Source organism: Schistocerca gregaria, chromosome 1, assembly GCF_023897955.1.
Source record: "Schistocerca gregaria isolate iqSchGreg1 chromosome 1, iqSchGreg1.2, whole genome shotgun sequence".
Taxonomy (NCBI): domain Eukaryota; kingdom Metazoa; phylum Arthropoda; class Insecta; order Orthoptera; family Acrididae; genus Schistocerca; species Schistocerca gregaria.
Window position 1 is genome coordinate 554,936,469 of NC_064920.1, and position 22,181 is coordinate 554,958,649.

Sequence of the window (22,181 nt, forward strand, 5' to 3'; positions counted from 1 at the left end):
CTTCCCGTTTCATTCATGTATTTACTGTGAAAAGAATGATTATTTAAATTACTCTGTGCTTGCTGTAATTAGTCATCATTTACATAGGTTCTTGAAACATTTTAAGTTTTCTATGTAGTTTATGTAAATCTTAGAGGCTGCCAGTTCAGTTTCTTCACCATGTCTGTGGCACTCTCCTTTGGGTCAGACAAACCAGTGACCATTTGTGCTGCCCTTCTCTATATACAACATTCGGAGAATTAGCCAATCGCTAAACGTGAACAAGCAAGACCAGAGGCTGCAATTCCGCACTATCCAGTTGGCTGCTGGCAAAGCTGGAAGTCCATCTCTGAAAGTATTTGATTGAAAAACATGGTACTTTGCAATTTATAACATACCAATGCAATGTCTAAGAATATCAAATTTAATTCTCCTGCTACTTTCCAAGAGTTTACAAATTGAGTGCAAATTTGCCAATTTTTCAAAAAAAAAAAAATTCAAATATGAGCATATAAGGTGCTAAAAAACGACAACAAGGTGAGGAAAAGATGGCCGAAAAAAATTGACGTTTTGAAAAATGTGATACTTAGCTTTTTATATCTCCAGATGTAACTGCAGGTTAAATCTTAAACTTTGCACGGAATAACTTACCAATACAAAGCCTTTGAATATAAAATTTTATTTTCAGAATACTGTACAGTAGTTTCCAAATTGAGGCCAAAGTTGATGGTTTTTATAAAAATACTTTAACAAAGAAAGTGTCTTACTCAAACTCTTTAACCCGTTTTCATTAGAAAGACCATGTTCTAAACACCTAAAAACTGTATTTAGTTTTGAAATGTGAGCATATAAGAGCCTTAAAAAAATGACTTCAAGATGGAGGAACTTTGAAAATTGGCCTGTTTTCTGAGGGCACCCAATCTGACATCTTTTATGTTCAGTTATTTAATACTCTCTGAGGGAGGCAGTATCAAAAGTCTTGATGACTAGGAAGTGAGATAAAGTGTGAATAATATTAAAAACTTAAGAAAAGTGGTGCCTTTGGTCGCAACTCATGTTGCGACTACAGGATGGAACTGGTTGTAAACATCAGTCTTAACTGTGCATTACCAAGGTAGTGGAGATCATGGTTGTAAAATTGTTGTACAATACCTGCAGCACACATCATATAAACAGGTTGCATGTTTTACACGAGTATCACACTGTGTAAATTTTGATGTTAATGGCAGTCTTTGGGACAATTTTTGGAATGTATTCATGTGGTTAGTATGTCTTTTATTATATAATGCTATTGATATGTTCGTGTAATTCTGGTTTAACGTGTAGTGTCCTGTGTGTTATAGTTTGCTGTTAATGTGGAACAGTAGTGTACTTGCGAAAAAATGTGTTAATGTGTTGGTATGGTCCATGGTGGCTTACCATTGCTGGTTTGTTTTAATGAGAAACCAGCATTCCTAGCTGTGAACAGCAGCCATGAGTGAGATTCTTTACCACAGTTTCATAAACTTGATAAGGGGTTCTTTATGCAGGATCCCAAGCTAATATTACATTTCTGTAAGTGTCAGAGGCCAAAGACTTAAGTGGTCAGTTTTAGGATCCTAAGCTTATGTTGCCTTCAAGCTATTTGAAGTTATTGCAGGATTCATTAATATGCAGTAGAAAGCCATGAGGAAAACATACTGCGGGCCAGATTATGTCAGTCACGGGATTGCTCGGGAAGAAATTTTGATAGACAGAACCCAAAAAATTAAGGTTTTCAAATGTGATTACCTGAAATTATTAAAACCACAAGAGAGAATTATTCTCTGTATTGGATTCCTTGTTCCATTTCATTTTTTATAAAAGGTATTTTACGTAGCTGAATGCTGTAGAGACGTCTTTTAAAAGAAAAAGAAAAGGGGGACAAGGCTACTTGACTGCAGTTTTTCTGACTCATTTACAAATAGTCAGGATTTCAGATATTGTCTTCAATAGAGAATACTAAACAATTGTAGAAAGTAATAAAAGATGAGATTGTCAAAGTTGTTTAGTGCCTTACATTCTGGGATTGCAAAACCAAATATAGCTTTTTAAGTAGTTCAGAACACGATCTTATTAATGAGAACAATTTAAAAGTGTTTTCAGAAGACTTTCTTTGTAAATATGGGTCAAAAATAATTTTTTATGTTATTTTTAGAAAAATTGTCATTTTTGCCTTGTGTTTGTAAACTGTTGAGAAGCAATAAGAGAAAATAAAATTTTGTATTCTAAGATTTTGTTGTTGTTGTTGTTGTTGTTGTTGTTGTTGTGGTCTTCAGTCCTGAGACTGAGACTGGTTTGATGCAGCTCTCCATGCTACTCTATCCTGCACAAGCTTCATCATCTCCCAGTACCTACTGCATCCTACATCCTTCTGAATCTGCTTGGTGTATTCATCTCTTGGTCTCCCTCCACGATTTTTACCCTCCACGCTGCCCTCCAATACTAAATTGGTGATCCCTTGATGCCTCAGAACATGTCCTAGCAACCGATCCTTTCTTCTAGTCAAGTCGTGCCACAAACTTCTCTTCTCCCCAATCCTATTCAACACCTCCTCATTAGTTATATGATCTACCCATCTAGTCTTCAGCATTGATCTGTAGCACCACATTTCGAAAACTTCTATTTTCTTCTTGTCCAAACTACTTATCGTCCATGTTTCACTTCCATACATGGCTACACTCCATACAAATACTTTCACAAACGACTTCCTGACATTTAAATCTATACTCGATGTTAACAAATTTTGTCTTCTTCAGAAACGCTTTCCTCGCCATTGCCAGTCTACATTTTATATTCTCTCTACTTCGACCATCATCAGTTATTTTGCTCCCCAAATAGCAAAACTCCTTTACTACTATAAGTGTCTCACTTCCTAGTCTAATACCCTCAACATCATCCGACTTAGACTACATTGCATTATCCTCGTTTTGCTTTTGTTGATGTTCATCTAATATCCTCCCTTCAAGACACTATCCATTCTGTTCAGCTGCTCTTACAAGTCCTTTGCTGTCTCTGACTGAATTACAATGTCATCGTCGAACCTCAGTTTTTATTTCTTCTCCATGGATTCTAATACCTACTCCAAATTTATCTTTTGTTTCCTTCACTGCTTGCTCAATATACAGATTGAATAACATCGGGGAGAGGCTACAACCCTGTCTCACTCCCTTCCCAACCACTGCTTCCCTTTCATGCCCCACGATTCTTATAACTGCCATCTGCTTTCTGTACAAATTGTAAATAACCATTCGCTCCCTGAATTTTACCCCTGCTACCTTCAGAATTTGAAAGAGAGTATTCCAATCAACATTGTCAAAAGCTTTCTCTAAGTCTACAAATGCTAGGAATGAAGGTTTGCCTTTCCTTAATCTAGCTTCTAAGATAAGCTGTAGGGTCAGTATTGTCTTACGTGTTCCGATATTTCTACGGAATCCAAATTGATCTTCCCCAAGGTCGGCTTCTACTACTTTTTCCATTCGTCTGCAGAGAATTCGCATTAGTATTTTGCAGCTGTGACTTATTAAACTGATAGTTCGGTAATTTTCACATCTGTCAACACCTGCTTTCTCTGGGATTGGAATTATTGTATTCTTATTGAAGTCTGAGGGTATTTTGCCTGTCTCATACATCGTGCTCACCAGATGGTAGATTTTTGTCAGGACTGGCTCTCCCAAGGCTGTCAGTAGTTCTAATGGAATGTTGTCTACTGCCAGGGCCTTGTTTCGACTCAGGTCTTTCAGTGCTCTGTCAAACTCTTCACGCAGTATCATATCTCCCATTTAATCTCCATCTACGTCCTCTTCCATTTCCATAATATTGTCCTCAAGTACATCGCCCTAGTATAGACCCTCTACATACTCCTTCCACCTTTCTGCTTTCCCTTCTTTGCTTGGAACTGGGTTTCCATCTGACCTCTTGATATTCATACAAGTGGCTCTCTTTTCTCCAAAGGTCTCTTTAATTTTCCTGTAGGCAGTATCTATCTTACCCCTAGTGAGATAAGCCTCTACATCCTTACATTTATCCTCTAGCCATCCCTGCTTAGCCATTTTGACTTCCTGTCGATCTCATTTTTGAGACGTTTGTATTCCTTTTTGCCTGCTTCATTTACTGCTTTTTTATATCTTCTCCTTTCCTCAATTAAATTCAGTATTTCTTCTGACACCCAAGCATTTCTACTAGCCCTCGTCTTTTTACCTACTTGATCCTCTGCTGCCTTCACTACTTCATCCCTCAAAGCCACCCATTCTTCTTCTAATGTATTTCTTTCCCCCATTCCTGCCATTTGTTCCCTTATGCTCGCCCTGAAACTCTGGAGAACCTCTGGTTTAGTCAGTTTATCCAGGTCCCATCTCCTTAAATTCCCACCTTTTTGCAATTTCTTCAGTTTTAATCTACAGTTCATAACCAATAGATTGTGTTCAGTCCACATCTTCCCCTGGAAATGTCTTACAATTCAAAACCTGATTTCTAAATCTCTGTCTTACCATTATATAATCTATATGATACTTTCTAGTATCTCCGGGATTCTTCCATGTATACAACCTTCTTTTATGATTCTTGAACCGAGTGTTAGCTATGATTAAGTTATGCTCTGTGCAAATTTCTACCAGGCGGCTTCCTCTTTCATTTCTAAGCCCCAATCCATATCCACCTACTATGTTTCCTTCTCTCTCTTTTCCTACTACCGAATTCCAGTCACCCATGACTGTTAAATTTTCGTCTCCCTTCACTACCTGAATAATTTCTTTTATTTCATCATACATTTCTTCAGTTTCTTCGTTATCTGCAGAGCTAGTTGGCATATAAAGTTATACTACTGTAGTAGGTGTGGGCTTCATGTCTATCTTGGCCACAATAATGCGTTCACTATGCTGTTTGTAGTAGCTTACCCGCATTCCTATTTTTTAAATTCATTATTAAACCTACTCCTGCATTACCCCTATGTGACTTTGTATTTATAACCCTGTATTCGCCTGACCAAAAGTCTTGTTGCTCCTGCCACCGAACTTCAGTAATTCCCACTATATCTAAATTTAACCTATTCATTTCCCTTTTTAAATTTTCTAACCTACCTGCATGATTAATGGATCTGACATTCCACACTCCGATCTGTAGAAAGCCAGTTTTCTTTCTCCTTATAATGACATCCTCTTGAGTAGTCCCCGTCCGGAGATCCGAATGGGGAACTATTATACCTCCAGAATATTTTACCCAAGAGGACGCCATCATCATTAACCATACAGTAAAGCTGCATGCCCTCGGGAAAAATTATGGCTGTAGTTTCCCCTTGCTTTCAACCGTTCGCAGTACCAGCACAGCAACGCCATTTTGGTTAGTGTTACAAGGCCAGATCAGTCAATCATCCAGACTGTTTCCCCTGCAACTACTGAAAAGGCTGCTGCCCCTCTTGAGGAACCACACGTTTGTCTGGCCTCTCAACAGATACCCCTCCATTGTGGTTGCATCTACGGTACGGCTATCTGTATCGCTGAGGCACCCAAGCCTCCCCACCAACGGCAAGGTCCATGGTTCAGGGGGGGGAAGATGATGTATTGGTAAGTTATTACGTGCAAAGTTCCATGTTTATCCCACAGTTATTGTCAGATATATAAAAAGCTAAGTTTCACATTTTTTAAAGCATCTGTTATCTTTAACTGTGGTTGCTGTGTAACAGTTGCCCTGTTGTATACCATCTCTTAGTCATTCATTGCGGCAGACGAAAGTGTGAAAAATAACGACTACTGAAATGGTGATTGAAAGAGCTCTCAACTGCTATTAAATCAAAATTCATTCTTTGATCTCTACAGAAGTAATCAGAATTTTGGGGCGTGTATTAAGGTTGTCAAAATTATTTTGGGCATGTATGTTGTCAAAATTCCTCATTTTGTTTAACATAACATAATTTAGAAATAATGCCACCATTTAATTTCTGTGTCAGTGCAGAGATAAATAATATAATTACTGGTACTAGTGTTGGAAGGAAGGGTAGTTGTTGGCCCTGAAGCCAATAAAACTCAATAAGACTCTAGGACTTGACAGAATATTTGCAAAGTTTTACGGTGAACGTACTGGAGATTGCTCCTGTTGGAAACCATTATTTATTGCATGCTTGTTTGTGCAGAAAACTGTCTCCAGCAAGAAGAATCAAGTCACACCCCCGTGTTAAAAAGGCGACTGAACTGCTTGCCCACATTAACCCTGTAGCAGAGTTTTAGAATCTATTACAAACTGAACCTTACCTTCTTCAGAGACAGGCCCCATGCCAGTGGCAGTGAAAATAAATTCTGGTAACACCGATCATTGAAATCTTTATCTCTTTACATGTGGTGCACTAAGGTGTAACACAGAGGTGACGCATAATGTATCCAAGGAAAGAGTTATCAACAATCCGCAGCACAACTAAAATCACATTTGCTTTGTTCACAGCTATTAAATCTTAACCCCTATGAGCAAACTCAAGACAGAAAAATGTCAGTTTCAGAGATAAAATTGAACTAATTTCTTGCTGTCATAGGTACCTGAAACTGTCATCTCACTAGCTACATCAGCTGCCACGTTACCAAATGATTATCAGTCCTCATTGGCACTTGGTTCCAGATTATAGACAACCCAGGCAGATTCCAGGCAAAAATAGCATGATAGATAGGTAAAATAAGAGCAGATAAAACAGTCAATACAATGATGAAAGTGACATGGCAAAAAAAAAATCAGGAATAAATATATTACATTTAAACCAATTACTTGAACAAAAATGATAATCAAACTCTTATGATTAGATTTAGAAAGACAAAAAAAAAATTCGGGACAGTTGTCAAGACTTAAATATACGACCTTCAGAATGGCAGGCTATTACGGTAACCATTGCATCAAAATATGACACTGACTGATTTGTTTATACGTTCGACACTCTAACCCAGTCCCACTGATAAATTGTAGCCTTCATAACCTTGGTTTCACACCATGTCATGCAAAACTTATTTGATGTAAGCCGATCCCTCTGAACATGATGATTTCATATGTGATGCTGAATTGTAACAATACCATAGAAGGAAAGTTGTCACTCACAATGTAGCAGAGATACTGAGTCACAATAGGCACAACAAAAAGGTTCACACAATTATAGCTTTTGGCCATTAAGGCCTTTGTCAGCAGTAGACACACACACACACACACACACACACACACACACACACACACACACACACACACACACGTCTCCAGTCTCAGAGAGCTAAAACCATGCTGCGAGCAGCAGCACTAGTGCGTGATGGGAGTGGTGGCTGGGTGGTGGTAAGGAGGAGGCTGGGCCGGGGAGGGGGAAGGATAGTATGGTGGGAGTAGCGGACGGTGAAGTGTTGCAGTTTAGACGGAGGGCAGGAGAGAAGATGCAGAGGGGGAGGGGGTAAGTAGCGAAAAGGAGAGAAATTAAAAGACTGGGTGTGACGGTGAAATGACGGCTGTGTAGTGCTGGAATGAGAACAGGGAGGGGGCTGGATGGGTGAGGACAGTGACTAACAAAGGTTGAGGCCAGGAGGGTTACAGGAACATAGGATGTATTGGAGGGAAAGTTGCCACCTGTGCCATTCAGAAAAGCTGGTGTTGGTGGGAAGGATCCATATGGCACAGGCTGTGAAGCAGTCATTGAGATGAGGGATATCATATTTGGCAGTGTGTTCAGCAGCAGGGTGGTCCACTTGTTTTTTGGCCACAGTTTGTCGGTGACCATTCATGCCTACATAGAATGCAGCACAGTGGCTGCAGCTTAGCTTGTCAATCACATGACTGGTTTCACAGGTGGGATAGGTGATGTTAGTGACCGGACTGGAGTAGGTGGTGGTAGGAGGATGTATGGGACAGGTCTTGCATGTAGGTCATTTTACGGGGTATGAGCAATGAGATAAGAAATTGGGAGTAGGGGTTGTGTAAGGATGGATGAGTATATTGTGTAGGTTCGGTGGAAGGTGGAATACCACGGTAGGCGGGGTGGGAAGGATATTGGGCAGGACCTTTCTCATTTCAGGGCACGATGAGAGGTAATCGAAACCCTGGTGGAGAATGTAATTCAGTTGCTCCAGTCCCGGATGGTACTGAGTTACAAGGTGAATGCTTCTCTTGGCCAGACTGTGGAACTTGGGGAGGTGGTGGGAGACTGGAAAGATAAGGCCTGGCCTTATTCTTTTTATTTCTCCCCTTTTCGCTACTTACCCCCGCCCCTCCTCACCTTCTCTCCTCCCTCTGTCTAAACTGCAACACTTCACTGTCCGCCACTCCCACCATACTATCCCTCCCCCTCCCCACCCCAGCTTCCTCCTTACCCCCACCCGGCCACCACTCCCATCATGCACTGGTGCTGTTGCTTGGACTGTGGTTTCAGCTCTCTGAGACTGCAGATGTGTGTGCTAGTTTTGTGTGTGTGTGTGTGTGTGTGTGTGTGTGTGTGTGTGTGTGTGTGTGTACTGCTGACAAAGGCCTTAATGGCCAAAAGCTAGAATTGTGTGATTCTTTTTGTTGTCCCTATCGCAGCTCAGCATCTCCACTGTATGGTGAGTGGCAACTTTGCTTCTCTGGTATTGTTACAATCCATCCTGTATTTTCCACTGTTTGATGCTGAATTGTATCTTATGTGAAAGTACCCAGTGGTGTTTAGTTAGTGCCTTGAATGAAACGTGTGTTTCTTTAGCATCATTAAGTGTATTTTGTTTGTGATGTGCTGCGGTTATAATGAAATTCAAAATAAACGTGCCTGACCCCTGATTCAAGATCCAAACACATCAAGAAAGGATGGTGGTTCAGGAATTGGAAATGACTTCACCAATTGTTGTGGCACTTTGGCAATGGCGAATAATTCGGACACGACATTGAGCACTCTGATCAGAGGAAACTAGCCCCAGCATCAACTAACAAGTAATTTTAAGCAAACTGTACATGGATGTATTGTTTTTACACCTTTGACTTTAATACTATATTGTCATCTCAATAAAGTATTCCTGAAGTAGTATATCCTTTGGTGAGTAGAAAGGAAATGCAGTAGGATCACTTCAGTTAGAAGTTATTAGCACACAACTGAACAGGTAGCATTGGTAGCAAAGATGTGATTATGTATGTATGTGTGTGTCTAAAAATTGTGTTAATATTTGCTAGGTCTTTCAACTGTATCATTTTTACCCACTCCTGGCTCGTAAATGTAGATAAATGTATAGTAGTACATTTTGTGAAAACTTAGAAAACAATGGTGTAAGATGAGCTGTTGAATGCAAGAGTTCGTCTGGTCATAATTGTAAGAAAAACTAATTTGATGCCATTTATTGTAGTTTGTAGTGTGATACTGCAAAACTTTATCATTGTTTTTTTGTGGCTGAGACACATGAAGATTCGATATGAAAAACTTTCAAAAACATTGCTGCTCAGCAAGTAATGTTCAGAATTATCAGAGGAGACAGGAAAGCAAACAAAAGAACCAGAGAATGTGCTGCAGGGAAGATTTAACTATGATTATTAATACAGATGAAATGGATGTTGTTGTTACATGTAGTCAAGCAAACAAAGAATTGTTATACACAATGGCAGATAAGTCTACATTTATCATTTTGTGTACCTAACTGCTTTTGTATGTAGGGTGATGTGTAGCATTTGGCAGGAAGTGGAGTTTGTTTACAGAAGACTACTTCTTTTTTAGGTACGGAACTGTTGAAAGAGTAATAATTTATAATGAGAAACAGTCTGAAGAAGAAGATGATGATGCAGAAGTTATTGTCAAGATATTTGTAGAATTTTCTCAGATGAGTGGTAAGTTGTGAATAGCTTATGACCTTGAGTGTTCTGTCAAGTGTGCTGAATTTAATATTAGCATTTTACTTTTGTACTATGTGTTTATTTTCCCCTTGCTTTTTTACAGAGGCTGAGAGTGCGAGAGACGCTTTGAATGGAAGGTATTTTGGTGGAAGATTAGTGAAAAGTGAGTTATATGACCAGACATTGTTTGACCACAATGATTTCTCGGGTTAATTAGGTGCTAGTGTCTAGTGTCATAGTTTCTCCTATGGAAGAAACTTTATGGGACTTTCTCTCAACATCAGAGAAGTGAGCGGTACATTGCATGTGTGTTGTGTCAAATAACTGATGAAATACGTGCCGTGTTTTAAAAGGTTTTGTCAAAAATGCATTTCATTGCAGAGTATATTTGTTAAGCATGGAGTAAATACTGTATTACAAATTCATGTAAATAATATAATTAAACATATTTTAGGCAGAATATTTTTCTGCATTTGACACACAGTTGGAAGGTAAATGTAAAATTTACCATTCGGCTACAAGCAAGTTCTGTAGCTGTACATGGAGACTTTTAAAAAATATATGTATATAGTAAAACTTTATATTTATCTCTTTTGTTCAAAGAAGCTCAAATATTTTATCCTTCCATCCCAAAAATACAAAAATGCACTCACTTGAAATCTATCATACAAAATATAGTTAGTCACAGACTTGAAGTGTGTCACTCCGTAGAAGATAAGTGAGACTTTGTGGGCTGACAAAGAAAATAGCTTACAGTGGCCAAAGTAGAACCACTGATAATGAATTTGTCATGACACAAGTTTAATTACTCATGATTTTTGTTTCACTGCGTAGTGATTTCAATATTTGAAGATGCTAATGGCATAAGTCAAGATTCTCTAGTAGACTGGAAGACTTATTGTATTATATATTCATAATGTGAAGAAGTGAGCATCTCCAATTTGAATTAAGTTCTGCACTGATGTTCCCTGTTGAATAAAATTAAGCTTTGGAAAATCTGAACTTAAGGTACCAAAAATTCAAGCTTTTAGGAGGGATCCAGTGGGGAGCTGCAGAGCTCAGGCCAAATTTAAGACAGCTTAAAACTATAACTATTAATGATGTCTAAGGATTGTTGGGTTATGTTTGCAATTTTGGCATTAAACACTGTTTAATAACATTATGTGATATTGGATCTTTGACCTGCCGCAAATTTAAGTGTGTTCAGTTTTACCAAGCTGCAGCAGTGATATGAGTCTTCTAAAATATAGTAATATGTAAACAAGCTGTCAAAATTGTTCATAACAAACTTGTGATATATTGATACTGTATTGCTAATAATTATTAGCTCTAGTTTTCTTAGCTTTTGTCTCAAGTAACAACAAAAAATTTCTCTGGGAAAGTGTTTTTGTTTTGGAGACTGAAGGTAAGATTTTAAAAATATTTTTAAAAAAACACATTGTCAAACATGCAACCAGAGCATTGTATATACAAAAACAAAATACATTTATAATTCTTGTAGTATTTATGTGCATTTCTCTCTCTGTATCTCTCTACCACACACACACAAAAAATGTTTTATTTTCACACACAGTGTTTGCATTTGTTTCCCATGGTAAGAATTTCATATTTCACAGAGGAACTGCAAGGAGATGACCAACGTTAGTTGACCCTTCCTTGAATTCATATTAACTCATCAGCGTCTGAAACTTCTGCGGAGGATAACAACACAGCAAGTATTTTTTATTCCTCATTCTGGCGCACTGAAAAATTTCTGGGTATATAAGGAGATGTCCTAAGTGGGCGAGTTGACTTTTTGAAACCATTTATCGGTGATGTAGGTTGAAGGCCCAGGTATCACACCCTACACCCATTCCTCCTGGTTGGCCTTCATTTGCTAGTAATAAAAGGAAAAAAATTGGAATTTTGCATAGTGCTTTGTAGCTTTGAAATACGTTATGCTGATTGGCTGTCTAGTGTAATGGTTAAGGTACAGCTCACTTGCAAAAGGTTATAGGTTTGTATCTCATCATATGCTTTAAAGTTTCTCAGTTTTAAATCTTCATCAAAATTACTTTGATTACTATTTTTATCCAGTTAATTGGTTTGAATTTTTTAGAATTAAATTTGTTCTATTTGCATGTTATTTTAATCATTGTTAGCTCATTAATTTGCTCTTTTTTTCTTCCTATCATTCTTTTTCTGGTTTGAATCTTGTTAAGATGATTTTAATTAACTTTAATTTAATTCCTTCTGTTTTATCTTCCTATATTTTTGTCATCCGCCGCGCATGGTCTTGTGGTAGCGTTCTTGCTCCCTGAGCATTGGGGTCCCAGGTTAGATTCCCAGCGAGGTCAGGGATTTTCACCTGCTCTGAAACCATTATGATCAGAGGAAGGCAACGGCAAACCCCCTCCATTAGGACCCTGTCTAGGGCGGCAGTGCGCTTCTCCCGCATTGTTCCCCTATGCTTTGTCAAGAAGAATGGGACTCCGTTTCCTTATTTTTGTCGCATGTTATTGCGTTCGTTACTTCCATTCTTAATTTTGCTTTAATTTCATTTTACTTAGAAGCTTATTGTAAATGACCAAATTAATTTCACAGATTTGTTGTAGCTGTATTGTTTGACATGTCACAGAGCTTTGCACACACATAGAAAAACTCAAAAATCTCTCTTTCTTTTTTATTATTACTATTATTATTATTATTATTATAAGTGCTCCATATGCATGCCTGTACTGTTTCTCCAGGGATCAAATCGATAATAAAGTTGTTCCCACATTCAGCTCAACATGTCCCTATCAGTCTGTTCAAAAGCACTGATGAATCTAGCTTGCAGTTCTGATAGGTTCTTTGGTAGAGGAGACATAAACACTGAATCTATCACATAACCCCACACGAGGAGGGAAGAAGAAAAAAAAACAGCACAGGGTGTTAGGTAGAGAGAATGTGGAGGCCGTGACATGAACTGCTGATCATCATCATGCACGACTGATCCACTGGTTTCTCAATTTCCTGTTTAAGAATTCGTGAACATCATGATGGAAGTGAGGTGGAGAGAAGCACCATCCTGTCGGTATATGAAGTCCACACAGCTGGTCTCTAATTGCGGTATGAGCCAATTTTTCATAATGTCCAGATACATTAGCCCTGAACTGTCTTTTTGCAGAAGAAAAAGGGGCTGGTAAGCTTTAAACTATGAAACTGCACACACCACAATGTTTTTGTGAGTCTCGAATGTGCTACCTAACAGAGCAGGAATTTTCTGTAGTTGTCTCCCTTGTCTCCACTGATGTGAATGCGTTTAAAGTAAAACACACGCTTTTTTAGCACCTGTCGCACCCTCTTGCCCAACTGCTCGCTGCTGCCCTCTTGTGGGAGAAATCCTAAGTGCTGCAGCAACAATACCAAACTTCATAAGTTTTTATTTGAATGTTGAGTTCTGTGACAACATTTCAATTAATATAGCTACAGTGAATTTGTGAAATCACTTCAATCATTTTAATAATCATGTCTAACCCCTTCTTTCACTTAAATTTTCATCTGTGTTGTATCGTCTGTGGTGCAATAGGAATTTATGCTTTAAAGGTTTACATGATGATTACTGTCAAAAAAAAAGTCTTGTAATGAAAATATATTTTTTACAACATTACCCACTCAAAATATGTTACGTCATCTTTCATTTTTTAACTGATGGATTGGCATTTTTAAGTGTTTAAATATTATGATAGACGAATAAACATAATTAGATTCAAATGCATAAAGATTCCAAGTGGAAGTAGAATTATAGGAAGAATAAATGAGAACAATTGAAAAAGTTAATGTGGTTAGTAAAATGAGTGATGAAACAATAGAAAAAAGTAAATACTTCCAAACCAATTAAATAAATAAAAATAATGATCAAAGTCATTTCAGTCAAGATTACGAGAACCTGATAGATTCGAACCCACAACGTATTTGCATGTGAGTACTACACCTTACTCGTTATGTTACACAACCTGTATTGTGTGATATTTCTTTTTTAAAGCTTTATAGCATCATGAGCCCCATGAACCAAAAGGACCCTGTTGTCGGCCCGGTGGCTTTCATGCCTCAGTGATACAGATAGCCATACTGCAGGTGCAACCAAAACAGAAGGAAATCTGTTGGGAGGCTAGACAGACTTGCGATTCCTGAAGAGGTACAGCAGCCTTTTCAGTAGTTGCAAGTGCAAAAGTCTGGATGATTGACTGATCTGGCCTTGTAACATCAACTAAAATGGCCTTGCTGTGCTGGTACTGCAAATGACAATGCAAGGTCAAACTGCAGCCATAATTTTTCATGAGGACGCATGCAGCTCTATTGTCTTGTTAAATGATGATGATATCAGTGTGGGTAAAATATTCTGGAAGTAAAATAGCCCCCTTTCGGGTCTCTGTCTGGGAACTGTCAGGAGTATGTCATAACCAGCAGAAGCAAAACATGTTCTACAGATCAGATCAGAGCATGGAGTATTGAGTACCGAAACTGGACAGGTGGGTTAGAAATTTTAAAAAGGGAACTGGATAGGTTGTAGTGAGATATAGTGGGAATTGGTGAAGGTCGATGGTGGCAAGAGGAACAGGGCTTGTGGTCAGATACACCTACCACAGTAGCAAAGGGCTCTGATGACCTCGATGTTGAGCGCCCATAAGCCCCAACACACACACACACACACACACACACAGCAGTAAAAGTTTATATGCTAACAAGCTCCACGGATGATGAAGAGATTGAAGAAATTTATGATGAAATAAAAGAAATTATTCAGATATTTAAAGGAGTCGAAAATTTAATTTTGATGGGGGACTGGAATTCAATAGTAGGAAAAGGAAAGATAAGGAAAAATACCAGGTGAATATGGAAATCAGGGAAAGGAATGAAAGAGGAAGCTGCTAGTAGGATTTCGCACAGGGCATAATCTAATCATCGTTAACACTTGGTTTGAGAATCGCGAAAGAATGTTAAGTTTTGTGGAAGAGACCTGGAGACACTGGAAGGTTTCAGATTCATTTCTTATGGAAGATGTGACCTCTGACCATAATTTATTGGTTATGAACTGTAAATTAAAACTGAAGAATCTGCAAAAGGGTAGGAAATTAAGGAGTTGGGGAGCTGTATAAGTTGAAAGAACCAGTGGTTGTTGAGAGGGAGCATTAGGAAGTTCGACAGCTTGGGAAAGGAATACAGCAGTAGATGAATGGGTAACTACAAGAGATGAAATTGTGAAGGCAGCAGAGGATGAAATAGGTAAAAAGAAAGGCCTAGTAGAAATCCTTGGATAACACATGAGATTTTGAATTTAACTGATGAAAAGAGAAAATATAAAACTTCAGCAAATGAAGCAGGCAAAAGGAAATATAAATGTTTAAAAATAGAGGTTACCAGGAAGTGCAAAATGGTTACGCAGGAATGGTAAGGATTTAGAAGCACATTTCCGTAGGAAAAGATTGATTATGCCTAAAGGAAAATTAAAGATGCCTCTGGATAAAAGAGAAGCAGCTGTATGAATATCAAGAGCTCAGATGGTAAACCAGCCCTAATGAAGCAGGGGAAACTGAAAGGTAGGAGTATATGGATAGCCTGTAAGGGAGATGAACTTGAAGGCACTATTATAGAAAGGGAGGTGGATGTAGATGAAGATGTGATGGGAGCTAAGATACTACAAGAAAAATCTGACAGGCTCTTGTGACTACGTTTGCCTGTTTTATTTCTTCATTGATTGTCCTTGGTATTGATGTACTGGATGAAAAAGTAGGGAGTGGAAGTTCAGTACTGTCAACTATAAATGATGTAGCCGACAGTTGCACATTTGCATTTCACAGTTGTTTACTTTCACTTTGCACAACCCCCCTCCCCATATATATATGTTTAATATAGCCAGTGCACTATCCATAAGCCTCATCAATAGTTTTCAGGCAAACATCCACATACTGCTCCAGTAGTTCATTATTTGTATGAGCAGTAAAAACCCTCCACAAAGTTCACAGTTCTTGAAGAATAAAAAGGTACATATGGAGGAGACACTGTCATTGTTTTAACACATGGCTTAATTGTGTAACGCTTATGTCACAGTTCAGTTGAAACATTGTTGTTGTTTAACCAACACAGGTTCCTTGTCTGAAACTCGTCGTGGACTGTATGTTGACCAAAAATTGGGCTCTTATACATCCTCACTATAATAGGTGCAGAAACTACACATTGTTTAAAGTTTAATTTACAGAAACTACAATTAAAACTTAATTTAACTGAATACATTGAAGAATTCGTTCCTTTTAACAGTTTCTTCTATTGCAGGGGTTAAGCCGAATTAACATATATAAATACCTGAACAATACTTTGGACAAAACTGTTAATTAATTTGGAATTTAGAGCTTTGCTAACATGTTTTCAAATAGATCCTTTAGAATTAGTTGTTCCTCCAAATGTTTATGATAAGTATAGAATTTACATTTGTTTATACTTCAACAATAGAATTTAAGTTAAACGAATACTGATTTCACACTATAAAAAATATACTAACTAGGAATAGTCAAAATAAATTACAAAATCAATTACATCAATAAAATGAAGCACAAAATTAGATCTGGGCCAGCCTTTCTCTTTTATGAAAATACAGATAACACTCGCATGTTAGTGATAGATAGTTAAAAGTGAAAAAATGTATTTTAAGGAGGCAGATTGCAAAACAAGAGGGGAAGTAAAAGTATCCCAGCTTGCTTCGTCTCTCTCTCTGGAAGAACAGAGTCGAAACAAGGCTCCAGGAGTAGATGATATTCCATCAGAACTACTGACAGCTTTGGGAGAATGAGCCATGACAGAACTCTACCATCTGGCGTGTAAGATGTTTGAGACAGACGAAATGCCCTCAGACCTTAAGAAAAATGTAATAATTCCAATTTCAAAGAAAGTAGTTGCTGACAGGTATGAAAATCACCGAACTTTCAATTTAATGAGAGACAGATGTAAAATGCTATCATGAATTCTTTACAGAAGAATCGAAAAACTGATAGAAGCAGACCTTGGGGAAGATCAGTTTGGATTCTGGAGAAATTTAGGAACACATGAGGCGATACTGACTTTATGACTTATCTTGGAAGACAGGTTAAGGAAAAACAAACCTATGTTTATAGTATTTGTGGCTTACAGAAAGTTTTGACAATGTTGACTGGAATACTCTCCTTGAAATTCTGAAGTTAGCAGCACTAAAATACAGGGAGTGAAAGTCTATTTACAGAAACCAGATGGCAGTTAAGAGTCCAGGGGCATGAAAGGGAGGCAGTGGTTGAGAAAGGAATGAGACAGGGTTGTTGTGTATCCCCAGTGTTGTTCAGTTGTACCTTGAACAAGTGGTAAAGGAAACCAAAGAAAAATTTGGAGTAGGAATTAAAATTCAGGGAGAGGAAATAAAAAATTTTGAGGTACACAGACAATATTATAATTCTGTCAGAGACAGCGAAGGACTTGGGAGAGCAGTTGAACGCAGTGGACAGTATCTTGGAAGGAGGATGTAAGATGATTAGCAACAAAAGCAAAACAAGAGTAATGAAACGTAGTCAAATTAAATCGGGTGTTGCTAAGGGAATTAGATTGGGAAACAAGACACTTTAATGGTAGATGAGTTTGCTATTTGGGTCGCAAAATAACTGATGATGGCTGAAGTAGATAAGAAGTAAAATGTATGACAATGGCAAGAAAACCATTTCTGAAGAAGACAGATTTAAATTTTAGGAAGTCTTTTTCTGGAAGTATTTGTCTAGAGTGTAGTCATACATGGAACTGAAACACGGACAATAAACTGTTCAGACAAGAAGAAAATAGAAGCTTCCTAAATATGGTGCTACAGCAGAATGTTGAAAATTAGTTTTGGAGGTACCTAACTTATGTGGAGATACTGAAGAGAAATGGGGAGAATAGAAATTTGTGGCACTACCGACTGGGAGAAAGGATCAGTTGACAGGACACATCCTATGACTTCAAGGGATCAGTTTGGTACTGGAGGGAAGTGTGGGGGGTTAAAATCATAGAAGGAGACCAAGAGATGAATACATGAAGCAGTTTCAGAAGGATGTAGGTTGCAGTAGTTATTGGGTGATGAAAAGGCTTGCTCCAGGTATACTACCATGGACAGCTGCATCAAACCAGTCTTGGGGCCAAAGACCACAACACCAGCAGCCTCATGCAAAATTCCAAAATTTTTTTCATTGACTTCTTGCAAATGAGGGTCCACCTTGGTGAATGGTTGCAGCGTATCATGCCTGGAACATTAAACTACATTGCCATATAGATGGTTTCAAAAAGATGATCCCCCTCCCCTCTGTCCCTCCCTCTGTTTCAGTTACCCCTCCCCAATTTCAAAATTCATCACCGTAATTGTTAATACATTAATCATACTGTGAGACAAGATGGTCACTGCCTTCATGGAAAAATACTTATGGTTACATACGAAACATTGGTTTTACCCAGGCAGACATCTCTTCATCTGAAGCAAAGTGATGCCCACAAATGTCTTTCTTCAGGATCCCAAAAATATATAAATTGCTTGAGGAGATGTAAGAACTGTGTAGAAGTGTAAGGGCTTTCCAGCAGTATTTCTGCAGCATATTCTAAACAACCTGGGCAACATGTGTGCCCGCTCAAGTTTCCAAGGTTGTTTACAGAGTAGTTACAATACCATGACAATACAGGTGATCTCATCAAAAAAGAGAGTAACATTATAATGTCAAATGTGTATTCACTCCACTGGGAAGCCCTTACACGCCCTTCATACAGTCCAGATTCCTTCCAATGCAATTTCCATATTTCTGAATCCTTGAACAAAGATATTTGTGGCCATCGATTTACTTCAGATGTAGAGGAGCACGCCAGGGTATAATTGTTGCTGTGTAGGCAACAACCACCTTTTTTTCTGTAAAGCTATTGGTCATCTTGTCTCTCAGTGGGATGAATGGATTAATTTTGAAGTACTGAAAAATTGCCTTACTTTTGTCCCATATGTCTAGATTTCATTCGACTGACCCTTATAAAATCACTTGCAGCTTTCTGACAACTTGCAGTATCATCTGAACATTCGTTATTTTTTGCTATGGGGTCCTGTCTTGGAGGTGTGGAACACACCATGGAAAAGGCAATACCGTGACAATACAGGTGATGTCATCAAAGAAGAGAGTAACATCATAATGTGTCAATGTGTGTTCATTCTGTTATCACATTGTATTTCTCTTCAGAATTGAATATTTTGCTGCACTCCTTATGATGAGAGACTGCTAAAGAATTCAGAAACTAACTCTAAGCTTTCAAAATTGGCAATCTTAATGAAATAACAGAGTGAGAGAACTAGTTTAGGTAATTATAGCTCGCTAGCAATCTCATTATCTACAATCACTGGGAACACAGCAAGAGATATGATCGTATTTTAGGTATGTATCAGTAAACATGCTAGCATGACCCAGCACAATTTTTTATCTCCCTATGTTAAATTGAATTTGTTTTACAAATAGTAGATTAAAATTGTAAATTCAGCATCATTTTTCGTTTTCTGTAAATTTTACTACTTGTATATGCTGTATATCATCATATGATTAGTACCTTCCAAATCTATGAGTAATATCTATGTAAGTTGCACATCATTTTATTTGCATTTGCACATTCAACTGTCATCTTAATCCAGTTTGTGACCAAATCAATGCATATAATAAATGTAAGCATGGTTTTTTTGTGCCTAGCACTCTTAACTCTGCAGCCCACTCTCACAGCCCTCTGGCAGTTGTATTACAGGGTAGCCCTTCCATCCTCGATCTGTGAAGGTTTCAGTTTAGAACAGCAGGGGTTCGATTTGAAAATAATAAAAGGGGGGAGGTGGTATCACACCAAAAGCTTCATATAGAAAGTCAATGAAGCAGCTGGAAATAGTGCCAAATCAACTAAGTCCGGCCAGATGTTTTTGGAAAACAAGTGAAAGTAAAGACCAAGAAAACCGGATCTTTTTTCAGCAATTACATAATAATGAAGTTTTATAGTAAAATTGTGGGTATATGAGTATGAAAATTTATTAAAAGAGGACCAAACAGTGGGTAGGCTTAAAATTATTTTTATTCTTAATGTTGCAATTGATTGATTTGGTACAAATAACTCGTTACTGTGAGCAAAGATAATCAGTTTGTAGATTTGGAAGTGGTTGACATGATTTTGTTTGTTTTGCATCATGCATATTCCTAATGGTGGATTTTGAATAGTTGATAGTAGAGATATACTGTTAGAGCTGCCCGATAATATGATTTTGTACCATATTACTGATTTGTAATAACTGTGACATACAGTTGACTTTCACTAATTTGAACACTGATAAAATGAATAAGTTGTCCAGTCCGTTGGGTAAACCTTGATTTATTGAAGAAATCCTGTATGCCCTTGATACACTGAATAAAACACAAGGATTGTCATGACAGTCCACCCATAACAACTCCATAATCGAGTAAATAGTTACGTTCAAACTTGGTACACACAATTTGTTTGTCATACAACTCTTTGCAATACCCATTTGTCTTTTGAATAAAACAAAACATACTACAGAATGTTAATCACATGTAAGAAACTTCAGTCAAGCACAAGTATTTGGCCCATACAAAATAATTTAAAAATGTAAAGGGTTTGAGGGCGTGATAAATGGAGTGAATAAATGGGATGTAGTGAAAACTTCCTGGATTCCAGTATCCACACTGTAGACACTCCTGAAACGTGATGATCAAATTGCTGAAAACATATTTTATTGTAGAAGGAAATGAACCCAGGAAGATAACTTTCCAATTCACTATTAGTGCCTATTGAAATGGCTTAGTTAATCTGAATGATTAAATGTACATCTCGGAAGCTATATGCTTAAAAACTTTGTCATTCGTTGTTGAAGAGTTCACACTAGTGTGGGGTGATACTAACTTAACAGGAACATTTTTAAAGTGTTTTCCTGACCAAACACTGCCTTTGAAAGATGATGAATATCATGGGAGAAAGCTTACTAATGGAGAAGTAAGAGTTGTTTGCAGTAGACATGGACAAGTTTCTGGAACTAAAACCGCTTTTGATATCCAAATAAGTGTGTTGAACCTGGACAACTATGCAGTTTAGGATGACCCACTACCACTATTTAATGCGAAACTTCATTTTTCCACTGTGTACACCACTTATAAATTACAGCTGTTTGACCAGCGAATAATTCTGGATTTTTAAACTTTGTACTGCATAGTAGTTGTGATTATGGTGTCGGGATAGCATTGAAGATGAATAGGGGAGCAAGATAACAGTTTTGAGGCTGTGACTTAACACAAGTGGGCATGAGTGTTGTGCGCAGAAATGTTGACACAAAATATGATGCTGGTAGGGCTGCATTTAAAAGGTCATGCTTACCCAAGCAGGCAAGTGATGCCAGGGACTCATTGATGATCCAGGCAGCTGTGAAATATTGGGATGTGGCAAATAACAGAGTTAGTGGTGGGTTTCTGTCATAGTGACAGGTAGACAACAGTTAGCACAAGCTGCCTCTTGGTCGCACAAAGCATGCATTCAATAGTCATTGCTAAAAACATGATTTGAGCAACCATTTACACTATACTCAGTCTGATAGCTTTGAGAGGTGGTACGACAGCAATTAAATGTACGATAAAACCTATAAAAGTTACAATTTAGCTAACCAGACAGACAATAGCCAATAAATTACTAAGAGCAACACCCGCTAAATGCGTGAAGCTACAAATGCATGCAGTATCTTAAATTAAAGATCTCTGTGAGCTATTGTGTATTAATGAATCAAATCACTCGTCCAACTGGTTTTGCTGTTCAAACTTGAATAACATGATAAAATTCTTTAAACATACCATAACACTATTAAATTGTTCGCTAGTGTAGTTTAGGTTTGTAAAATTGCCAGTTTATTATGTATGATGTTACCAACTGATAGCTTTTTTTTTTTTTAAAGACAATGCTAGTACATACCGTACTTGCATTGATGTTAGCAATGTGGTCTTGATTCTAAACACTTCTTTGATAAATCTTTCCACACTGCTATCCTGTGCTGGCCTTTTCATCCCCAAGTAACTACTTCTACGTACAACGATATGAACTTGCTTACTGTATTCATTCCTTGGTATCGTAAGCATTCCCCCCCCGCAAGACACTATCTGTTCTGTGAAAACTGTAATGTGCAATGAGGAAAAATCCTTTATTTGCGGTGACTAGTTTGGGACATGCCATCCATTATCAAACAATCCCCTTGACCACGAATAAAGGACTTTTTTCTCACCACAATTTCGACAGAATTACAAATAATAGTTTAAATATGGGGTTCATTCAAACGAAACCTTGTCAGTGCATCTACCTTTGCCTTAAACGTAAGG

At 37.9% G+C, this 22,181-nt stretch overlaps 1 protein-coding gene across 3 annotated transcripts in view; it reads left to right on the plus strand.

The window, feature by feature from the left end:
* The window catches only part of LOC126356280 (poly(U)-binding-splicing factor half pint), a 115,828-nt gene extending 105,452 nt beyond the window's left edge, over positions 1–10,376 (plus strand). For all 3 annotated transcript variants that reach the window (XM_050007154.1, XM_050007163.1, XM_050007172.1), the window contains exons 15-16: positions 9,680–9,789; positions 9,899–10,376. In XM_050007154.1, coding sequence (XP_049863111.1) covers positions 9,680–9,789; positions 9,899–10,008 — 220 coding nt within the window. In that variant the 3' untranslated portion in view covers positions 10,009–10,376. The remainder of the gene's footprint in view (positions 1–9,679; positions 9,790–9,898) is intronic.
* Positions 10,377–22,181: the final 11,805 nt, after the last annotated feature.